Below are 27,892 nucleotides of genomic sequence, written 5' to 3'. Positions count from 1 at the left end.
AGGCAACAGTATGTTCACTATGATTCAATCCCATTTAAACATGGTAGTGAATAAAAAATTCCAGAAACGAAGGGGGAAAATTCCACCTAAATAAAGTGAGGAAAGATGAAATTAAAACAAGCATGCTTTCCAAAAAAAACCAGTAGAGAAGCAATTAGGGAAAAACAAAAATAAAATCACTGAGGTCAAGAACTGAGTTTCCTTCCAAATAATATGGAGTCTGAGGAACTGACGAAAAGAATTACAAAAAAAGCATTTCAAAAATATACAGTGGAGGAAAGTAGAATTTCACTAAGTTAATCCTTTTAAAGTGCCAGAATTCATGGTAAACAAGAGCTTTTAAATTTAGGCAGTCTTATCAAGTTCAAGTTCGTCCCTAAAAACCCTTCTAATTTGTACCTGTCTCCACAAAAGGCTGAAATATCCAATATTGTAGCCTACAAGATTCAACAGGCTACAGTATTAGTGATATTAATATTTTATGTTCTTGACTGTCACTCAGGAATCATTTTATGGAACTGTACAAGTATGTTTAGTCAATTGTTCATTTACTCAACTGTATTTACTCAACTGTATAGTCAATTGGTTATTCTGCAGCTACACAATTTGGTACTTGCTAAATTATATAGTGTACCTTTCACAAGAGAAGCTACAGATCTAATTGCTTAATAAATCACTAATGATTGTTTTGGGATGCTTGGAAGGCCAAGGAGGCCATGATTCAAGCCTAGAACTAGCAAAAACATATTTCTGTCCATTCCCCAAAAGAATTATTAATAAAACCAGGTAACAAAGACAGAGTAAAGAAGACTCTCAAAGTCCCATTCCTATACATGACAATTTTTGAAAGTGCAGGTCAATTTCTTCTTTCTTTGGTGAGGCCTAATTTTACTACTCAATTGCATAAAGTTGTTCACTCTTAAGAGCTACTGGACAGACTGACATTTATTATAGCGAGTATCCTTTCTGCATGGTGGGTATCAGTTGCATACAGCATACATACTGAGTTCCACAGCACCTTGTGGGAAGACATGTACCTCTATCCCCCACAAAAAAACGAAACCATGGAAAAGTCCATCTGCCAAACCTTTCTGTTTCATGAAAAAATATGTGCACCATTATTTTTCCCTTTCTCCATTTAAAAAAGACTGGTTCATGTGCTTAATGAAATAAATACCTGTCAGTTGTATACACTGCTGGACAACCATACACCATTACTCTTCAAAATATCGATATATACAAGCAGATGTGGGAAGCCAATGTATATAAAAATAAATGAAACCGTAGCTCTGCAAACCCACCCTCCCAAATGAAAATGCTACAAAGAGACAGCACAAAGGAGAAATGGGACCCCTGGTTCTGCACAGCTCTACTAGAGGAAAGAATCATTTTCTTCCAAAACTGCTATACACATATCAATGAACATATTATTCACTACTAGATCCCTCCTGCTGGTCATTTTTAAAATGGCTCTTAAAGGTTCTGAACTACAGTCTCCTCAGTTTAAGGTTTCTGTGCCTCAAAGCCAGATGCTATTGTAACATCTACTACAAAATATATCATTATAGAAATATTATATACCAATCTCAGATAGATGCCTGGGTCAATCTCAGGATTCATTTTTCAGTTCTATGGCCACGAGTGCAAACTTGAGTTCTGCCTATTGTTTAATGCAACACAAGACAACACAGACACTAATGTCACTTTAACACACACCAATTGTCCTACGGAACTATATACTTGTTAAGAATGAAGTAAAGAGGTAAACAAGTGACACCACTTACAAGCAGTTGTGTGATGTGAGGTAAAGTGAAATGGGAAGGGAAGAGAAGGAAGAAAGTAAGTCCAAACAACCCAACAACAACAAAATCCAAAATTCTTGTAATGCTGAGTCTGTTAATAGTGCTTGTTTCTCCCAATTAAAAAAAATGAAATAAAAATCAGAAAAGAATAAACTGCCTAAATTTTTCTTTTATACTCATTAATTCGTAAAAGTTAAAGTAAGAAAAAAATATATATGTTTAAATGGAAAGTATACCAATTTCACTTTATTAGCCTAATTTAGGAATAGGATGGGGAGAATGGGGTTGAGGTCAGGTATGAAGGATGAGGGTTGAAATCTGTGATGGTAAAGATCCCTTCAGAATTCTGGTGCAGTCCTCAATCACTGCAGCTCAACTGTCGGTCAACAGAGGTGCAATCCCAAAGACTGAAAGACGACTCCTGTTTTCCATTTCTATGTCCAGTGACTCCTCAGTTACAGTGTGATGAGGTCTACCAGGTTGCCTTTAGGAGGAGTCATGCTGTCAGGAAAGAAATTTACTAAGGTGTCAAAGAGCTGAGTTCTTTGAGCATAGGTGTGATCCACATCCGAAAAGCCTGGTAAAGAGGAGATACAAAGAAACATCCATTGTGTTTAAAATATGAAACAGAAAAACTATATGAGACCAGCAGCAATGTACTATATAACTGAAAAATCAAGTCAGACTTCAAAACCAGATAAACACTACTGATCTGATCCTAGTTCTACTACCTGGCTATGGTATGACCTTAGGTAAATTAATAGCCTTTCTGGCTAAATTTTAGCCTTTCTGTTTCCTCAGCTGTGAATCTGACAATCCTGTTTACTTTATAGGGTTTTTGTGCAGATTCAATGCAACTATGTGACAAGCACCTAGCAAAGAATTGGCACTTTAGTAATTAAATAATATTGATTTCTTTTCTCTTCCTTACAAGGTTTTTCCAATGCTAGTAAGTCCATTGAGGAAATTCCACTCCTTTATTCTGACTTTTTAATGCTTCTGAACCACTAAACTTGTTTTGATAATAAAAATATAATAAAATCAAAATGAAATGGGTCTTTAGAAAGTGGTATAAAATCAAGGCCCTGACAGCCGGAATAGTCTCAGAGAACTGAGTGAAAGCAGAAGTGATTAAGGGAAAGAAATAATGTATGATATGTAAAATGGTACCTGGCATGTAACACTGTACATTTGTGGTACCATGTACGAGGCTCTATGCTAGGCACACATTATATGAGAAATAGAGCAATGAACTATTTTTATCCAGATAAATACTAGAATGTGGGTGACATTCTCAAAAGGTAGGAACTGTTAATTCAAAGGATTTTTTCCTTTTAACCTCTAGTAAACATTTAATTTTCAAGTTCACTTCAGCCAGTGGAATATTCAGTGAGATTCCTCCTTGTTTTAGTCAGCTAGTGTATCGATCCCAGATGCTTCAGATTTCTTATGCACAAATGAAGTATTTAAATGATAAAATAAATTATTTCCTCCACTCCTCAAATGGGTGAGACATGAGAGCCCTATTGAGTGTCAGAAACAGGAATAGAGCCATAAAGAGTTATATATGTCATGATGTTCTGTGCAGACCATTTCAAATAGGACTGATTTTCATTCAACTTAGAATACAGTTTTAGGTCCAATCTGTTTTAGTCTTGTAAAAGAACAGGAATAGAACATAACATTGCCAAAGATACCAGTTTCCTGGAAGGAATATAAACAATGCCTCAAGAACAGTACATTCCTTTTTATTTTTGAAAATGTCATTATCTGAAGTTTGAGGAAAAATGTTTATTCCTTTGAGCTGAGCTTAAGTTTAACAAAGCCTACTATCTTATCATAGAAATGAATGGAAAAAAATGCTTCAAAATATTAACAAAGATTATCTCTGAAGGGTGAGATTATAATCTTTTTGTATTTTATACTTTTCTGAAATTTCCAAATTGTTTTATTTTCAGCTTTTTATTTTGAAAAATTTCAAACCCACAGAAAAGTTTCAATAGTGCAATGCTCATATACCTTTCACTTAGGATGCATCAGTTGTTAACATTTTGCCAAATATGTTCTTGTTGGGGGCGTGTGTGTGTGTGTGTGTGTGTGTGCGCGTGCAAACTCCACTCATAATATTTCTGTGGAACTTTTTAGGAGTAATGTGGACATCTTCACCCCTAAATATTTGAACTCATTTTAGCTGAGAACAAGAACATTCACTTACATAACCACTATGTATTAAATTCAGGAAATTTAATACTGATGTCCTAATTATCTTTTTTATAGTCATTCTTCCTAGTAATCTAAAATCTAATCCAAAATCATACATTACATTTAGTTTTCAAGTCTCTTTAGTCTGAAATAGTTTCTCAGTCTGTCTTTTATGACACTGACATTTCTGAAGAGTAAAGAGCAGTTATGAGTAGAATATGTTAAATTTGGATTGCCTGATTGCTTCTTCTATGCAGTTTGGGCAAGAATACCATAGAAGCGATACCGTGAGTCCTTCTCAGTGCATCGTCTCAGAAGGTATGTGGTATCAGTTTGACCCAATATTGATGATGTTAACTTTGATCATTTGGTTAAGTTTGTGTATATCGACTTTCTCCAATGTAAAGGTACTTTCTACCTTTATAATTAAATAAACTTATCGATGGGAAGATAGTTTGAGATTGTGTAAATATCTTGTTCCCCAACAGACTTGTACCCAATGATTTAGCAATCACTGATGATTCTTGCTGAAACATTATTTATATGATGGTGATTTTCTAACTTTACAATTTCTTCTACAGCTTTCAGTTGACATTCTATTGTAAAGAAGAGCTTTTTCTTCCCCTCCTTCCATTTTATTTGTTTGTATCAGTATGTACTAATGGGTTTGTCTTTTGTTCAATATGTTATACTCATTACAGTCATCATTCATTTTGATACTCATATTGCCCCAGATTTGGCCAGTGAGAGCTCTTTTGAACTGGTTTTCTGTGTCTTTTGAAATGTACCCATTAATTTTGGGGCACTTCCTTACTTTCTGGTACAGCAGGATATCCAAGTTCATCTTTGCACAGCTCTGGAGTCCTAATTCCTTTTAGTAGTAAATGATGATGAGAAGCCAAGATCAGCTGTGCATTAACTGTCAGAGTGTCATTGTTTTTAGACTTATAAATACATACGTATTAGATACGTACTTTTTAAAAATAAAATCACACTTCATGCTTTTATTGCTAATTCCAGTTTTTTAAAAACTTCACAGAATTCTTCCTCTTCTTATCTCATTCCATATCTACTTTCTTCTACCATGAAAACCTTGACTCCCAGCAACATCATAGTATTTACTCATTTGGTCGACTTAAAGCACATACAAAAGGAGTTCTATATTACTATACCCATATCACTACAAACAAAACCTCAAGATCTACCATGATGTGGCTTAATTTGTTAAAAAAATAAAATTAAAAAAAAACCCCTCAAGATCTTTTCTTTTATTGTCTTTAGAAAATACCTAACTTACAGTATATAGTCTAAGCACTGTACTAAAAAGGTTTAGTTCTTTTTTGTGTGGTCATGTTACCAATTTGATAAACAGGTTTGTTTATTCCCATGTGTATTCAACTTTGGGGTTTTTCCTGTCTTTGTTTTATTCTTTATGTTCTAAATTTGTAAAAAATATCATGGTGTGTTATATTTTTAAAAGAAGATATTGATTCTGTTCTCAGATATTGACAGTGCTCAAATGAAGCAAAACCATTTTCATGAGATCAAATATTTAAGAGGGAAGAAAACACTGAGTTTCTACTAAGTGCTAGGTACTTTATGTATGATCACATTTCACTGTCACAAAAACAATGAAGCAGATATCATAAACTTCACTTTCAGATGAGACAATTTAAGGAGATTCAGTAAGTTAATAAAGTCTCACAGCTAGTGAGGAAAGAGATGGAATGTGAACCCATGTCTGTCTGATCCCAAAGCCCCTTTATCTATTAACAACTCATCTTTATTGGGTGCTTAAGTTGTAGGACAATGTGTTAAGTTCATTTTACCCTTAAAAGTACATCTTTTATTTTTATTCTCTATACACCAATGAAGAAATTGAAACTTAAACTATCATTAGATGAATGGCTAAATTACAGTAAATCTGTTATGGAATAATTATGTATCACTTCATAAGAATATATCAGATCTGATTTAGTTTCATAAAATATCTTCAAGCCATATCATTAACTTTTTAAAAATTATGTTGCAGAATGTTCTTACATTATATAATAAATAAAACTAGCACGTACAAAGCTATACATTTATATGAGTGTGTATAAGCATATATACAGTTATCTTGATCATTCACTGATTCCATATTTGTGAATTCGACTAGTCGCTAAAATTAATTGTAACTTCAAAATAAGAGCCTGTAGCATTTCTGTGGTTATTCGCAGACATGTGCAGAACAGTAAAATATGAGTTGCCACACATACTACACACACACACACACACACACCCAGGTTGAACAATGTGATGCTCTGCCTTCTTGCTTTAGCTCCCATAATAAAAACAACTGTCCTTTCCTGGTCTGTTAGGTGCCACATTTTTCACATTTTTGTGCTTTCTGTTGGTGACTTGACTGTTTAAAATGCCCCTAAGTGTAGTGCTGAAGTGCTGTCTAATGTCCCTAAGTGCAAGAAGGCATGTGCCTTACAAAGAAAATATGTTAAATAAGTTTCATTAGGTATGGAGTAGAGTGCTTGCTGCTGACCATGAGCTCAATGTTAATGAATCAACAGTATATATTAAATAAGGAATCTTTAAACAGAAACACACGTAAGACAAGGTAACATACTGATCAACAGATAAAATGTTATGACCAGAGGCTCACAGAAACACAACTCTGTATTTCCCATTTGAGCAACGATTCTGTATTCACTAATTCAGGGTTCCGTGACTTTATTAGAACACAACTACTTTGAATAATGAGAATCAACCTTATATGTCTATGTATACGGGTTTGTGTGTGTGTAAAGATCTACCAGACATGGCAGATATGGGTGATTATACTTGGGGGTAGGGGATACAGATTGAGGGAACTTGTTAAGGAGAATCTTAATCTTTATCTGTAGTCAATGTTTTTTAAAAAATAAATTAAAAAGGAGTAGGGATCTTGGAAACTCATCAACAGTATCACAACAATTTAAATGGCAAAGCTAGGATGAAAAGGTTGTATTGATTCTAAACCTCATGTTCCTAATCACTATGTCTCTCTCACTTTCTTTTCACCATAAAATGGAATGAGGAAGTAACCATGCAGAGTAATGGAAACTGGTAAAGCTCACTGAGAGATAGTAGTTTAGAGAATGAGCTCTGAAGCCATACTGATAGGGTTTGATTCCTGGTTTTGCCACTCACTGGCACTATTCCTGGGCAAGTTACTTTAGTTAGCCTCTCTGTGTCCCAGTTTCTTCATATACAAAAGGGGATCACATAGTAGCTACTTCATAGGGCTACTGTGGGGACTAAACAAGTTATTACAAAGTGCTTAGAATAGCACCTGGGCCCACAGTGAGTGCTCAATAAATATTCATTAGCTATCACTATATCACTACTAGTATGACGGAAGACAATAACTGCTCTAAAAAGAAAGTGACCTGTTAGGAATACTTTTTTTTTTTTAAAGAAACAGGGTCTCACCATGGTACCCAGGCTAGACTCAAACTCTTGTGCTCAAGCGGTCCTCCCATCAGCTTCCTGAGTAGCTGGGACTACAAGCACGCCCCACAGCGACTGGCTAGGAATATACTTTTAACTTAATATCATGCACAGGCTAGCTGGCTTTTCCTATTTATGGGAATAGCAAAAATTCTCATTTGTCTCCTGGCATACAAGTTTTTAAATTTATATTTCCTATTTCTAATACTAAACTTATTTTATATAAAAAGCCCCTGTAAACATGCGGCTACAGACAGGAGGCTGAAGAAAGTATCTTGCTGAAATCTAAGTTTGGTGGATATAGCAAAAGTATAAAGGTTAAAAGGCCATAGGCAAATGCTATGAAATTCTTAAGGCCTCTAATTCACAAATACCAACAGAGAGCCAAAACGCACTGTACCTCAGGCATAAAATGTTTTAAACATTTGTCTGAATTCATATTTGCACATCATATTTGGACCTTAAACTTCTACAGAGAGGTGTGAAGACTGAAAAAGGCAACATGCTTTAGAGACCAGATTTTTCCTACTTGTCACATAATTTGCTGAAAATAAGCTTAATTGCTCCAATGTATACTTTGTAGAAATAAGACACGGCTCTTAAAATTAGCAATATGACCGAGTTCAATCTTAAAGTGTCTACAGCCACCAGAAGCTCTAAAATAAAGATCCCCAGAGGTTATTTTTCTCTGAAGTCAATCATTTTTCCAAAACTAAGATAATGCCAGGTGTTTGTAAATCACTTTCCATCTTTTTGATTCTTTAAAGTATTACACATAAGATTAACACTTTAATTCCCACCAAGAAATTAACATACATTGGAGTAATTCTGAAGGGAGTCAGTAGAAAGTCTGGCTGAGGCTTTTTTTTTTGCAGTTTAGAAAATGAAATATTCATCCATACAATGACAGGTAAATAACCCCCATTTTATTTCTATTCTAACTGGCATAAAGACACAACAGTCTGACAAAAAAATTAATGAGAACAAGAATCAGGAACTCTAAATAGACATGAAACTTATGAAAAGTACTTCTTTTTTATAAATAATATTTCAAATTTCTCATTATTAAAATTAGCATACAATTTGAATTTGCTCCTCACCTAAATTCTACACCATTACAAAGATTACATTTTAAGGCAGATAACAATAATAGTACCCTGAATAAAGTATTTACTAAGTGTTTTAGTATGCTAAGTGTTTTCTAGAATTATTTCATTTAATTATCTCAACAATTTCAAGTAAGTACTCCCATGACCTCCATTTTACAGATGAAGACACTGATGATTTGGAAGGTTGAGTAACTTGCTTAAAGTCACTTTTAAAATTAAGCAAGTGGCAGACCTGGTAGTTATTTGAACCTAGGTTCTAACTCTTAACCACTATACTATACTCTAAGCCTCTTAACTACTTAAGCTACACTGCCTGCCTTCAGATAAGGTAGCAAACAATCCCCACAGGCATTTTCCCTTTTTGGAATATTCCCTACTGTGTTTGTATTGTTCTCAGTGTATCTGAGGTTTGTTTAGAATCCAAGTAAAACAAACTGTTCCTGACAAAATATATTAGCTGGCAGTAAATAGCTTAGGGACCAAAGAAAGGAATTAAACTGAAGGTAAAATATTTGCTGACACCACCCTAACATAATTCTTGTTCTAAAGGCTAAAAATAAGTCAGCCAGAGAAATTTATTGGTTCAGAGAATGAGCTAATAAAATAAATAAAAGCAATGGCCCTGGGCTGTGGTATCCATACATAACAAGGCACGCATTCATTCGAACTGACTATCTATGTGCCAGGCTCCCAATTCATGTATCACTATGTCTCTGTTTCAAGTGACAGATTTCAGAAGGGCATAAACTTCCTAAAATAATGCTTATACCTACATTCTCCATCATCGCAGGGTTGTGATTTCTAGTAGCCTGAAGATATGTTTTTTTAAAGGCCTCAAGTGTATGGAATAGGTAAACCATTATCTAAATTCTTAGGAGAACCTATCGGCGTCATGTTTTATACCACTGTGCTCAGCCTAGGCCCGTGGAATCCTACATATTCTGGAGTTAGATTTTAGGACTGGAGTTGCCTTGATCAGTAGGGAAGCCTCAATTACTTGCTATGGAAAAACAAAGGGCAAGACTCCAAGAAACACTGTTATTCTTTCCCATCCCAGTGAAAACCACCAGAATTATATATACTCTTTTCTTCTTTGAGGTATACTTAACCTTTAGGAAGACAAAAGGACAAATAATAAAGAAACTGAACTGGGATCCCAAAGTGTTATTTTATTCCAAAAATAAAGAATAGTATTTATATTACATATACTCAAAAATTTTCAATACTATTACTCAACACTAAGGCAAATAATAGCATCAGCATGAATAGGATTAATATATATTCACTGTGTAACTACATTTTATACTGACAAGAGGAAAGCTGGAAATTCCCACACTTCAAAAGACTGCTATCTTGGTAAAAAACTGAAGCTACCAATAATAAGTTATCCTAATGAAAATATCCTTGAAAATTCATCTGCCTAAATCTAGATTCTGGAACTTCTACAGACTTCCCTACTTTACTACAGTCTAGTTTAAATACTTTAATAATTTGTTAATACTAAATGAGAGCACTACTAAATAAAGACTGATGCCCATATCTGAGGTGTTTGAGAAAAATTTATTTCAACTAGAAGTTATCTTGAACAATTATGATAACAATAAACAAAAATTCTAATTTTTAAGAAAGAGATAATTCATTTTCTCTGCTCCCAAAACATTTATTTCATTACCTACGCCATCACCACTCTTTTGACACCACATTCCACAAAGAACAAACTGAGAGGAAGAACCATTCAACCAACAAGTGTCACCTACCAGAATATCAGTAATACATTCTGTATTTCAAAGCGGTGCTAACAAATTAATTTATTTTGATTGTGCTTCTACTGCCATCTGTTTGCACACTAACACGGCAACTGGTGTAATAGGAATAGCAAACTGATCCATGAACTGAATGACTGGACAGTAACTTTGTAGCAAATTATTAGAAATTTTGCACACTACTCTGAAATTTCATGTGTTCATTCATTTATCTATTTCACCTCATGTTTCATTTAAAAGCAACCAATAATTGAACCTCCCAAATACTAGGGTATTTAGCTAGATAAATTATATTGCAGTACTTACCTAGAGCTGTAAAATCTGAACCAGATTTGAATAGAGCTGACGCTAGGAGCTGAAACTGTTTAAAAAAAAAAAAAGAGAGAAGGCAAATTAATTAGCTGGCTAAGCAGAAAAATAACTTTTACAACTTTGACCATTTATTAGCCACTGTATACTTCTGCACATGTGTTACACAGGTCTATCTGCCAGACAGTGGCAAGAAGAACACATTTAGATTAAGGAATATGTTGATCTTTCTGGAATTATTTTATTACATGTTTATTAAGGAGCAACCATACAATTGAAATTTAAAAAAATTACTCATTTGGGAATCTATCATATATGGACAGACTGGTACCCTGGGCAGTTACTGAATTTTTAGTATATACACACTCTCACCTCAAAAATAAATACATGCCACTGTAAAACACCTGATGTCTCAAAAATGTAAATCAAATGCTGAGAAAAACACATGTACAGACCATTCTTAAATTATAATTTAGATTGGGATCCCGCAATCACGTACAATTGTATTGCTAAAACTCAAAAAGCCTTTTCTAATGGAAATAAGATTGCAATTGTTCATTAGATTCCCAGGCTAGCCAGTTAAAGTTAATTTAAAAGAGACAATGTAACTGAACAATGATGAACTACAATGTGTCCCAAAAGTCACCACACATAAGGAAAATGTTTCCCTATGTATGGTGACTTTTGGGACACCCTGTAGAATAAGCAAAACTATGACAACACTAGCAATTTAACAAATTGGTACAAAATAAAAATTTAGGAGAACTATTTATATTTATCTTGAATGAGGATGCTGGAAAAAAAGCAAGTTAAAGCGATGAGTAAGAGTAGACAAACAGGCTGGGCGCGGTGGCTCACACCTGTAATCCTAGCACTCTGGGAGGCCGAGGTGGGAGGATTGCTTAAGCTCAGGAGTTCGAGACCAGCCTGAGCAAGAGCAAGACCCTGACTGTACTAAAAATAGAAAGAAATTAGCCAAATAACTAAAAAGAGAAACAATTAGCCAGGCATGGTGGTGCGTGCCTATAGTCCCAGCTACCTGGGATGCTGAGGCAGGAGGATCGCTTGAGCCCAGGAGTGGGAGGTTGCTGTGAGCTAGGCTGACGCCACGGCACTCTAGCCCAGGCAAGAGAGTGAGACTGTCTCAAAAAAAAAAAAAAAAAAGAGTAGACAAACAAGTGGAACCTCAATGGAGTTATTTGGCACTTCCCAAGGCTTGAATAGTTGATACCACTAACTCCTCAGAATGTATCATACACCTGTGTTTGCAGCCTTTGAAATTTCAGGTATTAGTCACATTAATATCTGTGAGCCCTGATTAATGGTCCTTTGAAGGTCAGAAATTGGAAAAATATTCCAGAGGTATCTATCTAAGCAAGAGACAGGAAAAAGGGAGACAAAAAGAAGAGTTTCAAAAAAAATGATCTTCATATATTTTGGGTATCAGTCCTCATCAGATATATCTACTGCAAATAATTTAATCTGTAGCTTATCTATTTATTTTTAAAATGTCTTTTAGTGAGTAGAAATTTTAATTTTGTTGAAATACAGTTTATCAAGTTTTTTCTCTTATAATTAGTGCCTTTTGTGTCATATTCAAGAAATCTTTTCCTATCCCAAGGTTGTGAAAATAATCTGTTTTCTTCTCAAACCTTTATTGTTCTGGATTTTAAATTTAAATATGTAACCCATCTTGAATTAATGTTTGTGTAAAGAGTGATATAGGGGTTGAAATATCTAGTTATTTAGTATCATTCATTAAAAATTTTCCTTTCTCCATTGGACTCGGCACCCTAGTGAAATAATCTATTGATCACATATACATGGGTCTATTTCTGGACTCTTCTGTTCTATTAACCTATTTGTCTATCCTTAACCCAGTACCACATTGCCTTGATTACTGTGGCTTTATACAAAGTCCTGCAATCAGGTAATACTAAGACTCCGACTTTGTTTTTCTTGTTTCAAAATTGTTTTGGCTAGTCTAAAACCTTTGCATTTCCACATACATTTTAGAATTAGTGTGTCTATTTGCTTAGCGACAACAAAAACCAAACTTGCCAGAAAATTGACTGAGAATGCATGAAAATAAAGACCAGTGTAGGGAGAAATGTGCAGCTCTAAACAATTTGTAGTCTTTCAATCCATAAATATATCTTTGCATCTATTTAGGTCTTCTTTAATTTCTTACAACAGACACTGCTACACATTTCATATTTTTTGATGCTAATATAAACAGTATGCTTTTAAGTTTTCATTCATTTTAATATTGATCACTGATAGTATAAAAATAATTGCTTTTTTCCCTATTGACCTTGTATTATTCTGTAACCTTGCTAAAATCACTTGTCCTCAATATATTGTTTTATATACTCCATAGGGTTTTGTGTACACAATCATCACTTACAAATACAAACAAATTTACTTTCTCCTTTTCAATCTGTATGCTATTTATTTCTTTTTCTTTCCTTATCGCACTAGCTAGGATTCTTGGTACAATAATAAATAGAGGTATTAACAGCATACATTCTTTCCTTGTCATGAGATGGGGAAAGGGTTTAATATTTCACAATTAAGTGTTATCCTAGCTGTATGTTTTTCACAGATGCTCTTTATGAGATTTAGGAAGTTTCCTTTTATTCCTAGTTCACTAAGAATTTCTATCATGAATGGGTCTGAATTTTATTAGATGCTTGTCTTCACTGATTGAGATAATCTATGGTTTTTCTGCTCCATTCTATTAACATGGTGAATGGTACTGGTTTTCAAATGTTAAACTACTATTCCTAGGATAAACCTCAACTTGGTCATGGTGCATTAACCTTTTAATGTATTGCTGGATTCAATTAGCTAAAATGTTCTCAAGAATTTTACAACTCTGTTCATGAAGGATATTGGTCTATAATTTTCTTTGCTTGTAATGTCTTTGTTGGCATTTTATATCAGAGTCAGACTGACTTCATAAAAAGATTTAGGAAGGGTCTGTCTTCCTTTGATTTTTGATAGTCTACGTAGAATTGGTATTGTTTTCTTCCTTAAATGGCTGATAGAAATTATTGATATATTGGGCCTGGAGTTTCCTCTGTTAGAAAGTTTTTGATTACGAATTCAATCTCTGTAATAGTTATGGGGCTCCCTAAGATTCTTCCATTTCTTCTTGTGTCAGTTTTAGTAAATTATGTCTTTTTAAAAATTTGTCCAAAAATTTGTCAATTTCATCAAGTTGCTAACTTTGTTGATGAAATTTTCATAATATGTACTTACTTTAATGTATTTAGGGGTCTACAGTGATTTCCCCCTTTCATTTGTGATGTTGGTAATTTATGTTTTCACTTTTCTTTCTTGGTAATTCTTGCTATGGGTTTATCAGTTTTATTTATCTTTTCAAAAAAATTACCTTTTTACTTTTTAACTTTTCCCTATTGTTTCTTTCCTATTTCACTAATTTCCTATTTTTTACTTACTTGAGGCTTAATTTGTTCCTTTTTTCTAACTCCTAAGGTAAAAAATACACTTTATTGGCTCCATATACAGAAGGAAGGAGAGAAAACTGTTATTTTAACAATCTGATTAAATAAATGTAATTGTATGTACTGGCCTATGATTTTAACAGATACCAAATGATACTGTAGACCTCTCTCCCAAACTCTAGATTTGAATATCCAACAGTCACCCTGACATCTTGAGTCGGCTGTCTCATGGGTATCTCAAACTGAACATACCCAAAATTAAACTCAAGCCGAGTAAGGAGTCCCCAACTACTGTCACAAACCAGCTCCACCCAGAGCCTTCTTATTTCAGTTGATAGTAACCCCATCTTTCCAGTTTTTCAGGCCAAAGACTTTGGAGTCATTTCTTCAAACTAAGAACTTACATCTAAGCCATCATAAAATTGTGTTGGTTTTACCTTTAAAATATATTGAGAATCTTATCTATTTTATATCTCACCACCCCACTGCTGCTATTTTGGTCTGAGCTACCGTAATTCCTTGCTTAGATTTCTACAACGTCAGGTCTCTCTGCCTCCATCCTCATTCCCCTCTCAGTACAATAATCAAGAGTCATCTCATTTAAAGCAGAACACATTGTTCCTCTGCATAATACCCTGCACTGACTCCTTATTTATTCAGAGTAAAAGCCAAAGTCCTAACAATGGCTTATGAAGCCATTCACAGCCTGTTCTCCAAATCTCTGCTCTTACCCTCTGACCTCATCTCTGACTGCTCTCACCCTTGTTAACTCTACCTCAGCCACCATGGCCTCTTGCTGTTCTACTAAACCACAACAGAATGCTCCCATCCCCAGATCTTTGCTCTAGCCCTCCCTTTGTCAGCAATTATCTTCACCTATATATCTGCTTAGATCACTCGCTCACATCCTTCAAATTTTTGTGCAAATACATTTCTAAATGAGGTCTATAATGATCATCCTAGTTAACACTGCAACTGCCTAATTTTCACCTCTTAGACTTCTGATCTTCCCTTACCCTTTTAATCTTTTTTATTTTTCCATAATACTTATCAAATTCTAATTTATCACATAATTTGCTTATTTAATGTTTATTGTCTTCCTTCACTTGGATGTAAACACCTCCCGGGCAGGGATCTTGTTTGGTTCACTGATATATCCTCCGTGCCTAGAAAACCTGGTATACTGTAGAGAATCAGTACCCATCTGTTAAATGAATGACACCAATACTTTAGAAACTCAGCACAAGTATAATTCATACAAAATGTGCTATATTGGCTGGAAACTTTTTTTTTTAATTCTTTTTCTATTATAGAGTTTTCTCTGAAAATGGTAGAGTTGATTTAAACATCCTTTTCTCAGGCCTTTTTTAAAAAAAAAAAATCACTTTTATGAGGTTTATTAGAAGTTCAGCACCAATTTAGAATCCATGTTATGGAGACTAGAAGAAGCAAGAAGCATTTTTTGGTAATAGTAGGTAGTCAACTGGCATTGTCCTGATAACGGGCACAATGATTGTGATTATGATGATAACAGCAAAAATAAAAAAATCTACAAAAACCTTTTGGTTACTGAGAAAGATATACAATAAAATTTCTGTAAAACATATAAACAGAAAAAAAAAAAGCTACTATAGGAAATGAACAGCACCAAGGACTTTCTCAATGAATGAAATGATTTCCTATAATGAAAGTAAAGATCTATATGGCTCATTGACAAACATTGCAAGCATATATACCGGAACTGTTGACAGAGGAGTTCTTTAAATCTGTTCACACATTTTTAAACAAAATAATCATCTTAAAAGACCAGTAATTCTCATTGTCAGGAGTATTTCCCATTTTTTCTTATGTAAGAGCAGACAGAAGAGAATTTTAGGGCAAGGGTATTATTCTGAAAAAGTTTCTGAGGCGATTCTGATGCTGACATACACATACAATACCATTTTTACTAACTTCTACTGGGGCTAAACAACTCTTGATAGATTAAGCTTTTACAAAATGGAATATAAGTCTGTGGCATACAAAATCGTAAGTTGTTACTATTTTAAAAAGAAGAAAAATAGAAACCAAAATTTAAAAAATGGCTCCATTTGAACTTGAGATACCTCTCTGTCCTAATTTTTCGCATTAGCTTAGCTTTAAGAACAAACTATTTTCTTTGGCCTACTTATAGCTCACACAGCTGAAATTATTTACTTTGAAATATTTTGTTCTGGTTTGGTTTTAAAAAAATAAGGGGAAAATGATTGTTCCTGGATATAGCCACTTTATATAGAATATAGAGAAAAACACAAGGAAATCTATATATAACCCTCAAATATGTGGTCTGACAAAATTAACACTAACGGACTCTTCACAACTATGTACAGTTATAAGTCATAACATTAAACCAAACATATTCTGCTGTTCAGCAAACCTATGATAATTTCCCCTATTTCCAGTAGTATCACAAATTGACTGAAGAGTCAAGGAAAGACAACTAACTTCCCCTTCAGGGGGGTTCTGAAGTGTGTTCTGCTGATTCTCTACTTAACGAAGGGCTGAGTCGGAGCACTGAGTCAGAGAAATAGGACTCTCAGAACACTGAGTCAGAGAAATAGGACTAATTTTTACAGCAGGATAACTACGAAAGAGTATCTCTGTTTTTGTGCTAAGGACATGCGGGCTCTACTGCTTGAAGGCACAATGAACCTGGTACCTGAAAGTCATCTGACATTAAATCTGACACCTGTGTCAATGCTAATGTGAGACAAGCACAGCTTGATATTGCTGTTACAAAGCCAAAGCAAAGCAACAGCTCACACGGGAACAGACTTAAGGGACAGAACTATTAATACATATAATAAACACCAATTACGTTAAGTGGAAGGCAAAATTGACTGCAGTTCAGATGCTGCTAGATGAACAAGGACGGCTGGCAAAAGGATAAAATGACAAAAGGAATCTCAGAAATTAGTGGAAACAGAGGCTATAAAACTGTGAGAATTCATTACAGGCATATTCATACACAGTGGATAAGCAAATAAGGCCTTAAGAGTATGAAATCTTTATAAATAGTTGTTTCTATCCCATGTCATATAATAAAACACGGAAAAAGTAATGATCAGCTTCTGACTTCTCAAGCTGAGGAACTACTGATAAGGAAAGTCTGTAGTCAAGCTATATTGCTACAACATTCATGTAACTAAATAAGGCAGCAAGGATTCTACTCCCACCAACTTCTCACTTTCTCCCTAAAAAAAAAGGTTGTTTTCTTTCTCTCTTGAATGACCTTGACTTGCAACAGAAAAGTTTATATTGAACTATTAAGTAATCCTTAAGTAAAAGAACCATGGGACTATGGAAAAAGAAAAAATTTCTATTTCCTTCCCAAACACAAAACTAATGTCTAAGTTAAAATTTTATACCTGAGAATTTTTTTCTGAATGCAACAAGGGTTTTTTTGTGTGTGATTTGAATCTTATCACATGGAAATATGCCTCTTCAAGTTTGATTTCACCTCCTCTGTGCCATTTTAAAGATTACTGATATCATATTTTCATTTTCCTTTAAACACTCAAAAGCAAAATCAGCAAATATAATTTAGAAAGACATTTAAAAAAATACTCAATTTCTAAAGTTTATTACAACTTTTCTTTACCTCTTTTGTCTCTTCTGGGTCTGAATGATCCACAGTTATATAAAGATCGTTTTGTAAATATTTCAGAGCACTAAGGGGATCCATTTGGGCCTTTTCTTCAAACCTAGAAAATGTAAACAGTAATAATAACTATCTGGGTTATAAGAAAACATCAGAAATGTCTTTCAGACCTGGAGTAAAATACACTGTGTATGAGTTACTCTGGATAGCTTAAAAAAATTGTGTTTAGGAATCAAGAGGTAAGAAATGTAGATAGTGCAGATGTGGAATTCCTGGAGAAGTAAAGGCAATGCCAGGTGATCACAGGCAGTGGTGGTGCTAGAGACGGGGTAAGAGTACTACTTCCTTCCCCTAAAATTATAAGCTAGGACTAACCAACTACAAAACACAGTGAATATGCTAAATTTTTTATATAACAGAACTCCAAAAAAGCCCAATGTGTTTCATGTAAAATAAGCAGAGAGAGACTGAAAATACTGTGTAGATTTGTATATTTTCCAAGGGAGGTGCTTAACAGATACTTTGGAAACTGAAATGAGTATGGTCTCTTTTAATAGGTATCATTAACACTGATTAGATATTTTTAATGAGATGATTTACATGTCTCAGTCAGTAATAACAATAACGGAAATAATAATTGTACCAACCACTTATCAAGCATCTGTAATATGCTAGACACTGTATCAAATATTTTATATATACAACTTCATTTATCCCCACAATGATGCTATGATGATATTTTGTCACCATAAAAAAAAAGAATAGACTTTTTAAATTAAAAGCCAGAGGAAGCTGGGCATGGTGGCTTACACCTGTAATCTGGGAGGCTGAGACAGGGGTATCACCTGAGGCCAGGAGTTTGAGACCAGCCTGGGCAACATAGCAAGACCTTGTCTCTACAGAAAATAAAAGAATTAGCCAGGCGTGGTAGTATGCACATGTAGTTCCAGCTACTTGCGAGGCTAAGACAGGAGGATCACTTGAGCCCAGGAGTTTGAGGTTGCAGTGAGCTATGCACTCTAGATCAGGCAACAGAGAGAAACCCTGTGTTTTAAAAAAAAAAAAAAAAAAACGCCAGAGGAAAGAGTTTATAAGTGAATTCCAATTCTTTACATATAGCACTAAACAATCTCCTTTAATCTCTAATGGGTGTATGGCGAGGAAACTTTTAAAAAGAGCTCAATTTAGCCCTCTCCAACCTCGCTCTTCCTCGGGTGTAAAATACGTGTAATATGTACTTTACCTGGAAGATTTGCTTCAAAGATGCAATAATATAACAAATAACATACACCTTATTTATAATGTATAATTATTTATATTACTGATATCATCAGTGATAGCAGTCATTATTTTCAGATTTTGGTTTTGGTTTCATTTGGCACAATTCAAGTACATGGGCAAAACATTTTATTTAAATGTAAATGTCCATGATGTCATTTTCATGTTTGTGAATCTTGGAAATAAAATGATTTCTAAAGAAAAAAAAAAAAAAAAAAAAAAAAAAAAGAGCTCAATTTAATATTCCAACTACCAGCTGTTATATCCAAAGTAGAAAAAGAGCTAATACTATAATCTCCCCAAATTTGTCCACGAAGTTTAACATTAAGTAAAATACTAAGAAATCAAATTTTTGCAACTTAAATATTAGATGAAGGTACTTCAAGCTTAAATCTTGTTAATAGAGTTCATATCTTGCCATCCAGACAAGGTGAAGATTCAGAACTTTTCCATGTAGATTCCATAAGAAATGCACTAATAATAAAACATAGTAATGCCCCAAACTAGCTTCTGTCATTAATTTATCTCTCAAGCACACCTTATGAAAGCAGAGAAAGGAACAACTAAACATTATATGATAGAAGCACACAAATATAACATATACACACAGACTTTTGTGTACTTATATTCTATATAAAATATATAAATATATTAAATACACAATATGTATATATGTGTATATATACACCCCTGTGCGTGTGTGTGTGTGTGTGTGTGTGTGTGTGTGTTTGGTGGTTAAGTGGTGAGCACTCTGGAGTCAGAATACTCAGGATTAAATCCTGGCTCTATCACTTATGGTTGGGTGACCTTAGATGAATGCCTCTGTTAAAATTAGCTGAGCATGGTGATACGTGCCTGTAGTCCTAGCTACTCAGGAGGCTAAGGCAGGGAGGATTGCTTGAGCCCAGGATTTTAGGGTTGCAGTGAATTGTGATTGGGCCACAGCACTCCAGCCTAGGCAACAGATCAAGACCCTGTCTCTTAAAAAAAAAATCCTCTGTTTTCTTCTTTTATAAAATAGTGATCATGACAGTACCTACTCCACTGACTTACTATGAAAATAAAATGCAGAATCTAGTATCTAGCATACGATAATTGCTCAATAAATGGTAGCTATCACCATCATTAAAGGCTAACCTTCTCCTTCCAAAACAAATTGTTATTATCATCTAATACTATCAGTAACCACTGATAGTAACAAATACTTTTCTACATTTTTTTAGTAGTTTATCACTTGCTAAATTAAAAAGCAAACATGACTCAGGAGACATATATGAAAATGTTTGATTATGTGATTTTTGCAATTAAGTAATAATGTAAAACTACAACCATATTTTGAAGTTATATTTTGAAACATCAAATTATAAAGATATTGTATAGTCAGCTACATCACCACATTCACTGTTAACTCTCAATAGCTTGGGCCTGTGTCAATAATCTAGAGCTAATCTAATTTGTAGTAGTCAGGCCTTGAGTTACTCTGAGGTAAGCACGTCACCTTCACAGAAATTGTTTTTCCATTATTTTAACAGTTGCAAAATTTCACTTGTTCTGTATTTAGAAATTTTTAGCATCAATATCTATCTTTACTTTTTATCTTCCTTTGAAAGAGGAAAGCAAAAATATGTAGAACAACAGGCATTTACAAAATCCACCATCTTCACAGTATTAATACTGCTTTATTACTAAATTTGCAAAAGAAAAAGTCACATCTCCAAGGCTAGGTAATATTAATAGCTGATAATGTTAATTAAAAGTTTTCAATGAATTATTTTTATACCTGTGTTTTCTTATGAGGTACTTGCAATGCCTCAGTAAATAATCTTTTGAAGGTCTACACAACTTCAGTGACCAGAAGTCATCTAATCTCATCTTTGGAGAGCAAGATTTTCCTGGATTTCCACCAAATAAGTAATGAACCTACAATAAACAACATAAAACAGACTTTTAAAAATGAATGCATAATCAAGAAACTACAGAAGCGATAGTAAAATTTCTTTTTCTTTTTTTTTTTTGAGACAGAGTCTCACTTTGTCACCCAGGCTAAAGTGCCATGGCGTCAGCCTAGCTCACAGCAACCTAAAACTCCTGGGCTCAAGTGATTCTCCTGCCTTAACTTCCCAAGTAACTAAGACTATAGGTGCATGCCACCATACCCGGCTAATTTTTCTATTTTCAGTAGAGATGGGGTCTCATTCTTGCTCAGGCTGGTCTTGAACCCCTGACTGAGCTCAAGCAACCCTTCTGCCTCCGTCTCCCAGAGTGCTAGGATTACAGGTGTGAGTCACTGCGCCCAGACACAGTAAAATTTCTTCCTAACAGGTAACTTCCTTAGCCTTATTCATAAAAAAAATTAAAAATTACACTGCATTCTTACCAAAGGCTTCTCTTGATTTTTCTCAAGTTTCCATTTTACTTTAAAGCACGATGGCTACTTTTTAAAATTACATTTTATACTAAAATGAGTTATATTACTACAATTACAATGACAGCGGAAGACATGAAACAAAAGCAATGATAGGAAGAAACTAATCCAAGATATAGTTTGCTGAAGACAACAAATAATGAGGTTTATCAAGTTAATCACACATCAATCATAATACTAAATGATAGCCTTAAAAAAAAACTCTGACATGTTGAATCCATGAAGGTCAACAGTCAAAAGGTCAACTAGAAATTTTAAAAAATTTTGACATCTTAATTTTGCTTTAACCTAAATGCCAAATATTAAATGGCACATATAATTTGTGAAATAACTTAAAAATACTTCATTATTCAATACCAAAAGAGAAATACAAAAGGAATGTGATAATTTCATTAAGTTTTAATGTTATTCTGTACCCATATAAAGCATTAAATTATTTACTGAAATTTTGAAAACATTTCTGTCATTGGTGTTATAGAGTTATTGTCTCTGTCCTATAGATGGAAATTCATCTACCCCTTAAATTGGAAGACTCCAATAGAAAGGGCTTTTATTCACTCCCACAGTATCTTTTACCTAGAGGTCTCAAACTACAGCACAGAATTTAAAAAATCATCCATTGTCTAAACAGTAAGAATCAGGCTCTGTCAGTAATTTACTATATAATCTGAGTCCAATCACTAAAGTACATGTTAAGGGAGAAACAGTTAAAGAAATTACTCTGAATACTTAGTGATATTAAAACTGCAGAATGCAGGACCATTTTCACAAGGCTAATAGAAAAGAGATGTCACTCATCTACAAGAAAAATAAAAAGACTTCCTATCCACTGAGAAAATCTAAAACCAGGAAATTATATACCTGGTTCTTTTCATATCATGTAACAAGGTACAAAATATTGAAAGCTACACGTTGTAGAAACAATAAGCCATGCTATAAATCGATCTATGCAGCTAAGCACCAACCACTGATGATTTTCAAAAAAGGAAAAAGTGCCAAGAATTGTAGACTATGCAAAAATGTTTATTCTCTTAAGGAATTTTAGGGAAAAGTGATAATGGGCATTTGCTACATATGCTATTGAATATATGCTATGTATTATACCTTCTTATTCAAATCTACTTAAAAACAATCAGAAAGGTATAATTGGGGATTCTTTTAGATTGGGGGCCATGGAAAATTACAGGTCAGTAAGCTAGGATACCTTGTGTAGCTCATCATATACAAGCTGATGGGCAAATCTTGGACATGGTTCTTCCTCCTGAAGACTTTTACTTGGATTATCCTTTGCAGCTTGATCATTCTTATAGACACAAGACCTGCAAGACATTGCTTTTAAGGCATTTTATCCTAGAAAATTAGCAGCAAATATAATGTTAATACAACCACAGCATGCAAATTAATTGCCTGTCCGATTACCAACAGAAAAAAAATTATTAATTTGGTCACATCAAATCTTAAAGTTTTAGTCACTCATAAAATAATCTGAATTTGTTAGAACTGAGTTCTGAAATTCTTTTAATGTCCATCAAATACAGCTCACTTAAAACCAACCTACCTTCAGTTATGATATACAAACAACTTACATGAAGGCTCAAATTAAAGGTTGAAGGAGATGCTATCTTGTCTACTTATTCACAGTAAAAAGACTCACAGTAGAGTGCTTTCACTTTGACTATAAATAGAGGTCCTAGTTAGAAAATAATAAATTCCTTAGTTGCAAAGTACTACTCTCCATGGTAATAGTAACTTTGGGGCAATCACAGAATGTTAGAGCTGGATCTAATGTTAGAGCTGAATCCACATTTTCCCAAAGCAAAATGTGCACCAGTTCTGTAAGGGCTCTATGACAAAAGGGTTCTGGTTTGGAAACGCTGAATAATAATGTCCTCTCCCTGCTCTAGTCGAACATCTTCATTTTATCATATAAAAACTAAGACCTGGGGACATTAAAAAAGCACTATTCTCAAGTTCACACATCTACCTGGCAGCAGAACCTAGACTAAAATATAATTCTTTTGACTTCTAGACCAGAAACCGTCTACTAACTAAAAAACATATAGGTAATATACTTTCACTGAACATCACTGTATACAAAGGTACCAATATTTTTTCAATACTGACCTTTAAATGTATGTCACAAATTAACATAAGCCTTCCAATTCTCTCTTCTTTTGAATAAACCAACAACCTCAAATAACTGTTACATTGGGATTACAGCACAGCCAAGAGTTCCTTACCAACTATTCCTCACAATGTCATAAATCCAGAATGAATTTCTGACATTCTCTTCCCTCTTTTCCTTGTCTTTGCTGAGTCCAGATAAAACATGTATTTCATTCAGTTCTGGATCAATAGTTGCTCTCTGTGTAAATCCTGTCATTGGAACTATAAGTTGAAGAAAAAAATTAGATGAAAATATTTACATTATATAGCAGATTAGTACTTACTCTTTAAAACATTAATATATTCTTATTTTGTTCTATATGTCTGCAATACTTCTAACACATTACGTACTTTTTTATTAAACAACAAACAATTGTTCATTGCCTTCTCCTTGCTCTATAATGTAAGCTTCGCAAGGGCAGAGGTTGTTTTGTCCACTATTTTGTTCCCACTGCCTGGCATGTAATAATTATTCAACAATTTGTTGAAAGAATCAATGAATGTCAACTACCAGCTAGAAGGAGCTTTCTTTAGCACTCTGGGTTTTGTGATATGTTTGGAAAGGTCTTCTCCCAATCCTAGATAATTAAAACCAATTAGAATTATAATTTTATTTCTTAAGTATAAAATTTAAGTTCACCCAGAATCTTCTTTGATACACAGAAGTTAAGCAGGGATCCAAATTTTCCTTCTTTTTGATGCCAACTCTTAAGTGATGTATCAACGTTATTTCTTGTATGATCTATTTTCCCTCTTATAGTAAATGCCAACTTTGCCAAATATAGTAAATTCTCATATGTATTTGGGGTTATTTTCATACTATCTGTTCTATTCCATTCTACTAATCTGTATCAAATTGTAGCTTTATAAGTATCTGGTAGAGCTGGTACTACTTCATTACCTTTCATTTTCAAAACTGTCTTTAATGTTCTTACATATTCACAGTGGAACTTTAATTCACATTTACACTATCAAATAAACTAAATTTTATACTAAAAATATGAAATATTTTTATAAGCTTGTATGTAGCAAAAACACCCCTGGAAGGATAAAAGGTGGAAATTAGGGAAAGTTATTATTATTAATAATTTTGAGAGGGAAAAGATACATACTCTGTTTTTATCAGAATAATGGCACACCAAATATAAAAGACAGTAAACCAAAAGCAGTGAAGTCTAGTTACATGAAAAATAAGCACTACCATTTCCTAGTTCAGTAATCTGTGTTAGTAACAGCAAATCATTAGCTTCAAAGTCTTCTCTCTATTGCTATTTTGGCTTTACTCAGTTAACTGGTAAAAGTCTGAACGGGCCAAAAACATAAGAACTTGTTATTACATTGATTGTTTTAATGTCAATAAGCACTTCCCAGGGATAAAATAAAAATTAGTAAGATTATACTTTTAAGGTTTTCATGAAAATGTATTTATAGATAAATCAGATCTTGTAGACATAACTCACATAGCCCTCATATGTTAATTTCACAGCCTGATAACAGCAGAAGGGAATGAAATTTAATTGTCAAAATTTTGGAGCTAGAGGAGGCCTTAAGATCAACTGATCCAGTCCCCTCATTTTCAGATGAATAATTAGGTCCATAGAAGTTGTATAATTTTGCCAAAACTGCAGAAGGATGAGTGGCAGACCCAGACGAAGAGAGACCAAGTCTTCTGATTCTCAATTCACTATTCTTTCAATTACACCAATCTGTTACAATGGTTAGAGCAGAATGGAATAAACAATGGCAGATGTGGGAAAATAGAGTCAACAGAATTTAAGGAAAAAAAAACAAGTGAACACAAAACTACAGAACAGGGAACAGGTTGTAAGAGTTCAGTATCACCAATACTTGACTTAGCATTTGGCAGATGCTGAAGGCTCAATATATGTTTCTTAACATGAATGAATACAGATATGAGAAAGTACTCCTATTATAACAGACTGAGTTTCTATAGCAAACTATAAAGCTCTGGTGGTGTGAAAGACCATCTTCTAAACATAAGTTTCAATTAGTGTTAAATACAGAGCTTACATATGGGGAATTTGCTAAACTCCTTGTGTTCACAGTCTTATTGCCAAAAGTTATCCAGAAATAAACTCAAATTTTAGATATGCTGAATTTTGATGTAATTATGTATGTGTTAGACACAATACTAATAAATCCCTTCTTTCTAAGCAGCTGCCAATCCATTGATGTAAATTATAATTTCCTTCTGAGGGGAGCATAAGGTTGTTACACTCTAGTGAAAAAATAAAAGAATTAAAGTTTCTTCAGATGTTCAATCTAAGTTGATACATTTAGATAATTATAAAGAGCAACAATTTAAGATTTTATAGTATCTAACACAACACAAAATTATAAGCAGCAGCAGCAATTTTACTACTAGCCATACCATCTCTAATTGGTGATCTCAATAGTTCAAACAAATTTCTTCTATGATTTCAAACAATCCAATGTGAAACTCACATTGTAAGAGCAGTTTTTAATCAAATAACACACATTACTGAATCATATATAAACAAAATAATTATACATTAAGTCCACCTCAAATTACTGTAATTTACTATAGTAAAAAAGCTCTAGAAGAACTGTTAATAAACAATAAAATGTTTAAATAAGCTACAGAGCATCTACATAATAGATAAAATTGGTATCTTTTCAGAATATTTAATAATGTGGAAATTTAAATAGTATCCTGCCTTCTTAAAAAGACTTTTCATGGCTTACAAAATAAATAATAATCTAGTTTAATCAAAAAAGTAAATGTACCTTTTTGAAGTGAGGTGAAAGTAATTCTGATATTTTTAGAAGATCTAGAGTACTGAAAAGATTGAATGCTCTTTAAGAAATCCTGAATAAAATCTACGTATTTCAGCTGAGCTTTTCACAGGTTTTGAAAAGCACAGTCAGGATTATACTGCCAGATGCATACCTAGAACTGTGTTAATTAAGGCTAGAGCCATATGCTTCAATTCCTAACCTGGGCTTGAGGAGTTAAGAGAAGCATTTTGGGAGACTATGATCTACATGCCAAGGTCTGAGACGTATGCAACACAAGATAGCTAGATTTTGGAGGCGAGAGAAAAGAGTGATTCAGACAGGGAGAATAGCATAGGCAAAAACTCAAAGGCAGGAAAAAGTATGCTATCTATAAAGATTTAATATTCAGTCATCATAGAACAAAGAGTTGGTGGCAAAGAGAGTATAGATACCAAGAATGGGGCTGGAGAACTCAGCTTAGGGCATATCAGAAAGGAGTCTGTGAGTCAGGCTGAGTTAAGACTTAATCCTGAGGGTCAAGACAAACGATTAAAAGATTTTAAGTGAGAAAGAAAAACAATGAGGTGTATATTTTAAAGATATTTTCTTATCTTAATTAGCCCTAATCAAAAGGTAAGGCTGTTAATTTACTTCTTTTTCCTTCCCATGAACAACTATAAGTTCCATAAAGACAGAGCCCTTATTCACAGTTGTATTCCTAGTGCTTAGCTTATTATCTATCACCTAGTAGGTGACCAAAAAATATCTGCTAAATAAATTTTAAGGCATATGGTTCTATTCTTAATTAGTAACACAAAATAGCTGTATTCTGCTTGCAGTGTGGAGAATGGCTTAGGGGGAGGGGTGGCATACACAGGGAAGACTACAAGACAGAGGCCAAAGATGTGATGACAGCCCAAACTAGTACAAGTCAAGCAGCAATGGGAATAGCGAGAAGATAGAGGTAAAACTAACATGACTTGTGACCTGATGTTAACTGGATAGATCAGTGAACTTAAGGGCAGTATTGACAACCTCTTGTGAAAATTAAGACACCCAACAATAACTTAACCTGCCCAAAGTCAGGGGTTAATCTATTTTTACTCATAGAGTAGCCATAAGCAGGGACACTATTTTCCTTAAAATGTAATTTTGATCATTTACAAACGCAGAAATGAATGCTAAGACATTAGGCAATTTGCCTAAGGTTAGTTGACTAAAGACTAAAACAGGCTCTGGAGAGCTACAACAGTGGTTCTCAATCCTGGCCACATATTAGAATCCTCTAGGAGAAAGAAAGGAGACAGGGAGGATAAAGAGGAAAATAGGGAAGGGATTGGGAAGGAAGGAAAAGAAGGAAAAAGAAAGGAAGGAAGAAAGGGAAGGAAGGAGGGAGGGAGAGATGAGGGAAAAAAGAAAGAAAAACAAAAAGAAAATAATCTCAGTTTTGCTCTGATTTGCTAACGGAGCCATTGAGGTTCCTAA

At 34.0% G+C, this 27,892-nt stretch overlaps 1 protein-coding gene across 2 annotated transcripts in view; it reads right to left on the bottom strand.

Annotated features, from left to right (window-relative positions):
- Positions 1-2,034: 2,034 nt before the first annotated feature.
- Positions 2,035-27,892, bottom strand: part of MKLN1 (muskelin 1) — a 272,020-nt gene continuing 246,162 nt past the window's right edge. For both annotated transcript variants that reach the window (XM_069462688.1, XM_069462687.1), the window contains 6 exons: positions 23,722-23,869; positions 22,686-22,800; positions 20,837-20,976; positions 17,779-17,881; positions 10,666-10,720; positions 2,035-2,379 (listed from right to left, as the gene is read on the bottom strand). In XM_069462688.1, coding sequence (XP_069318789.1) covers positions 2,258-2,379; positions 10,666-10,720; positions 17,779-17,881; positions 20,837-20,976; positions 22,686-22,800; positions 23,722-23,869 — 683 coding nt within the window. In that variant the 3' untranslated portion in view covers positions 2,035-2,257. The remainder of the gene's footprint in view (positions 2,380-10,665; positions 10,721-17,778; positions 17,882-20,836; positions 20,977-22,685; positions 22,801-23,721; positions 23,870-27,892) is intronic.

This window comes from Eulemur rufifrons, chromosome 29, assembly GCF_041146395.1.
Source record: "Eulemur rufifrons isolate Redbay chromosome 29, OSU_ERuf_1, whole genome shotgun sequence".
Lineage (NCBI taxonomy): Eukaryota > Metazoa > Chordata > Mammalia > Primates > Lemuridae > Eulemur > Eulemur rufifrons.
Note: the sequence above shows the minus strand (reverse complement) of the source record. Positions and strands in the feature narration are given on the sequence as shown.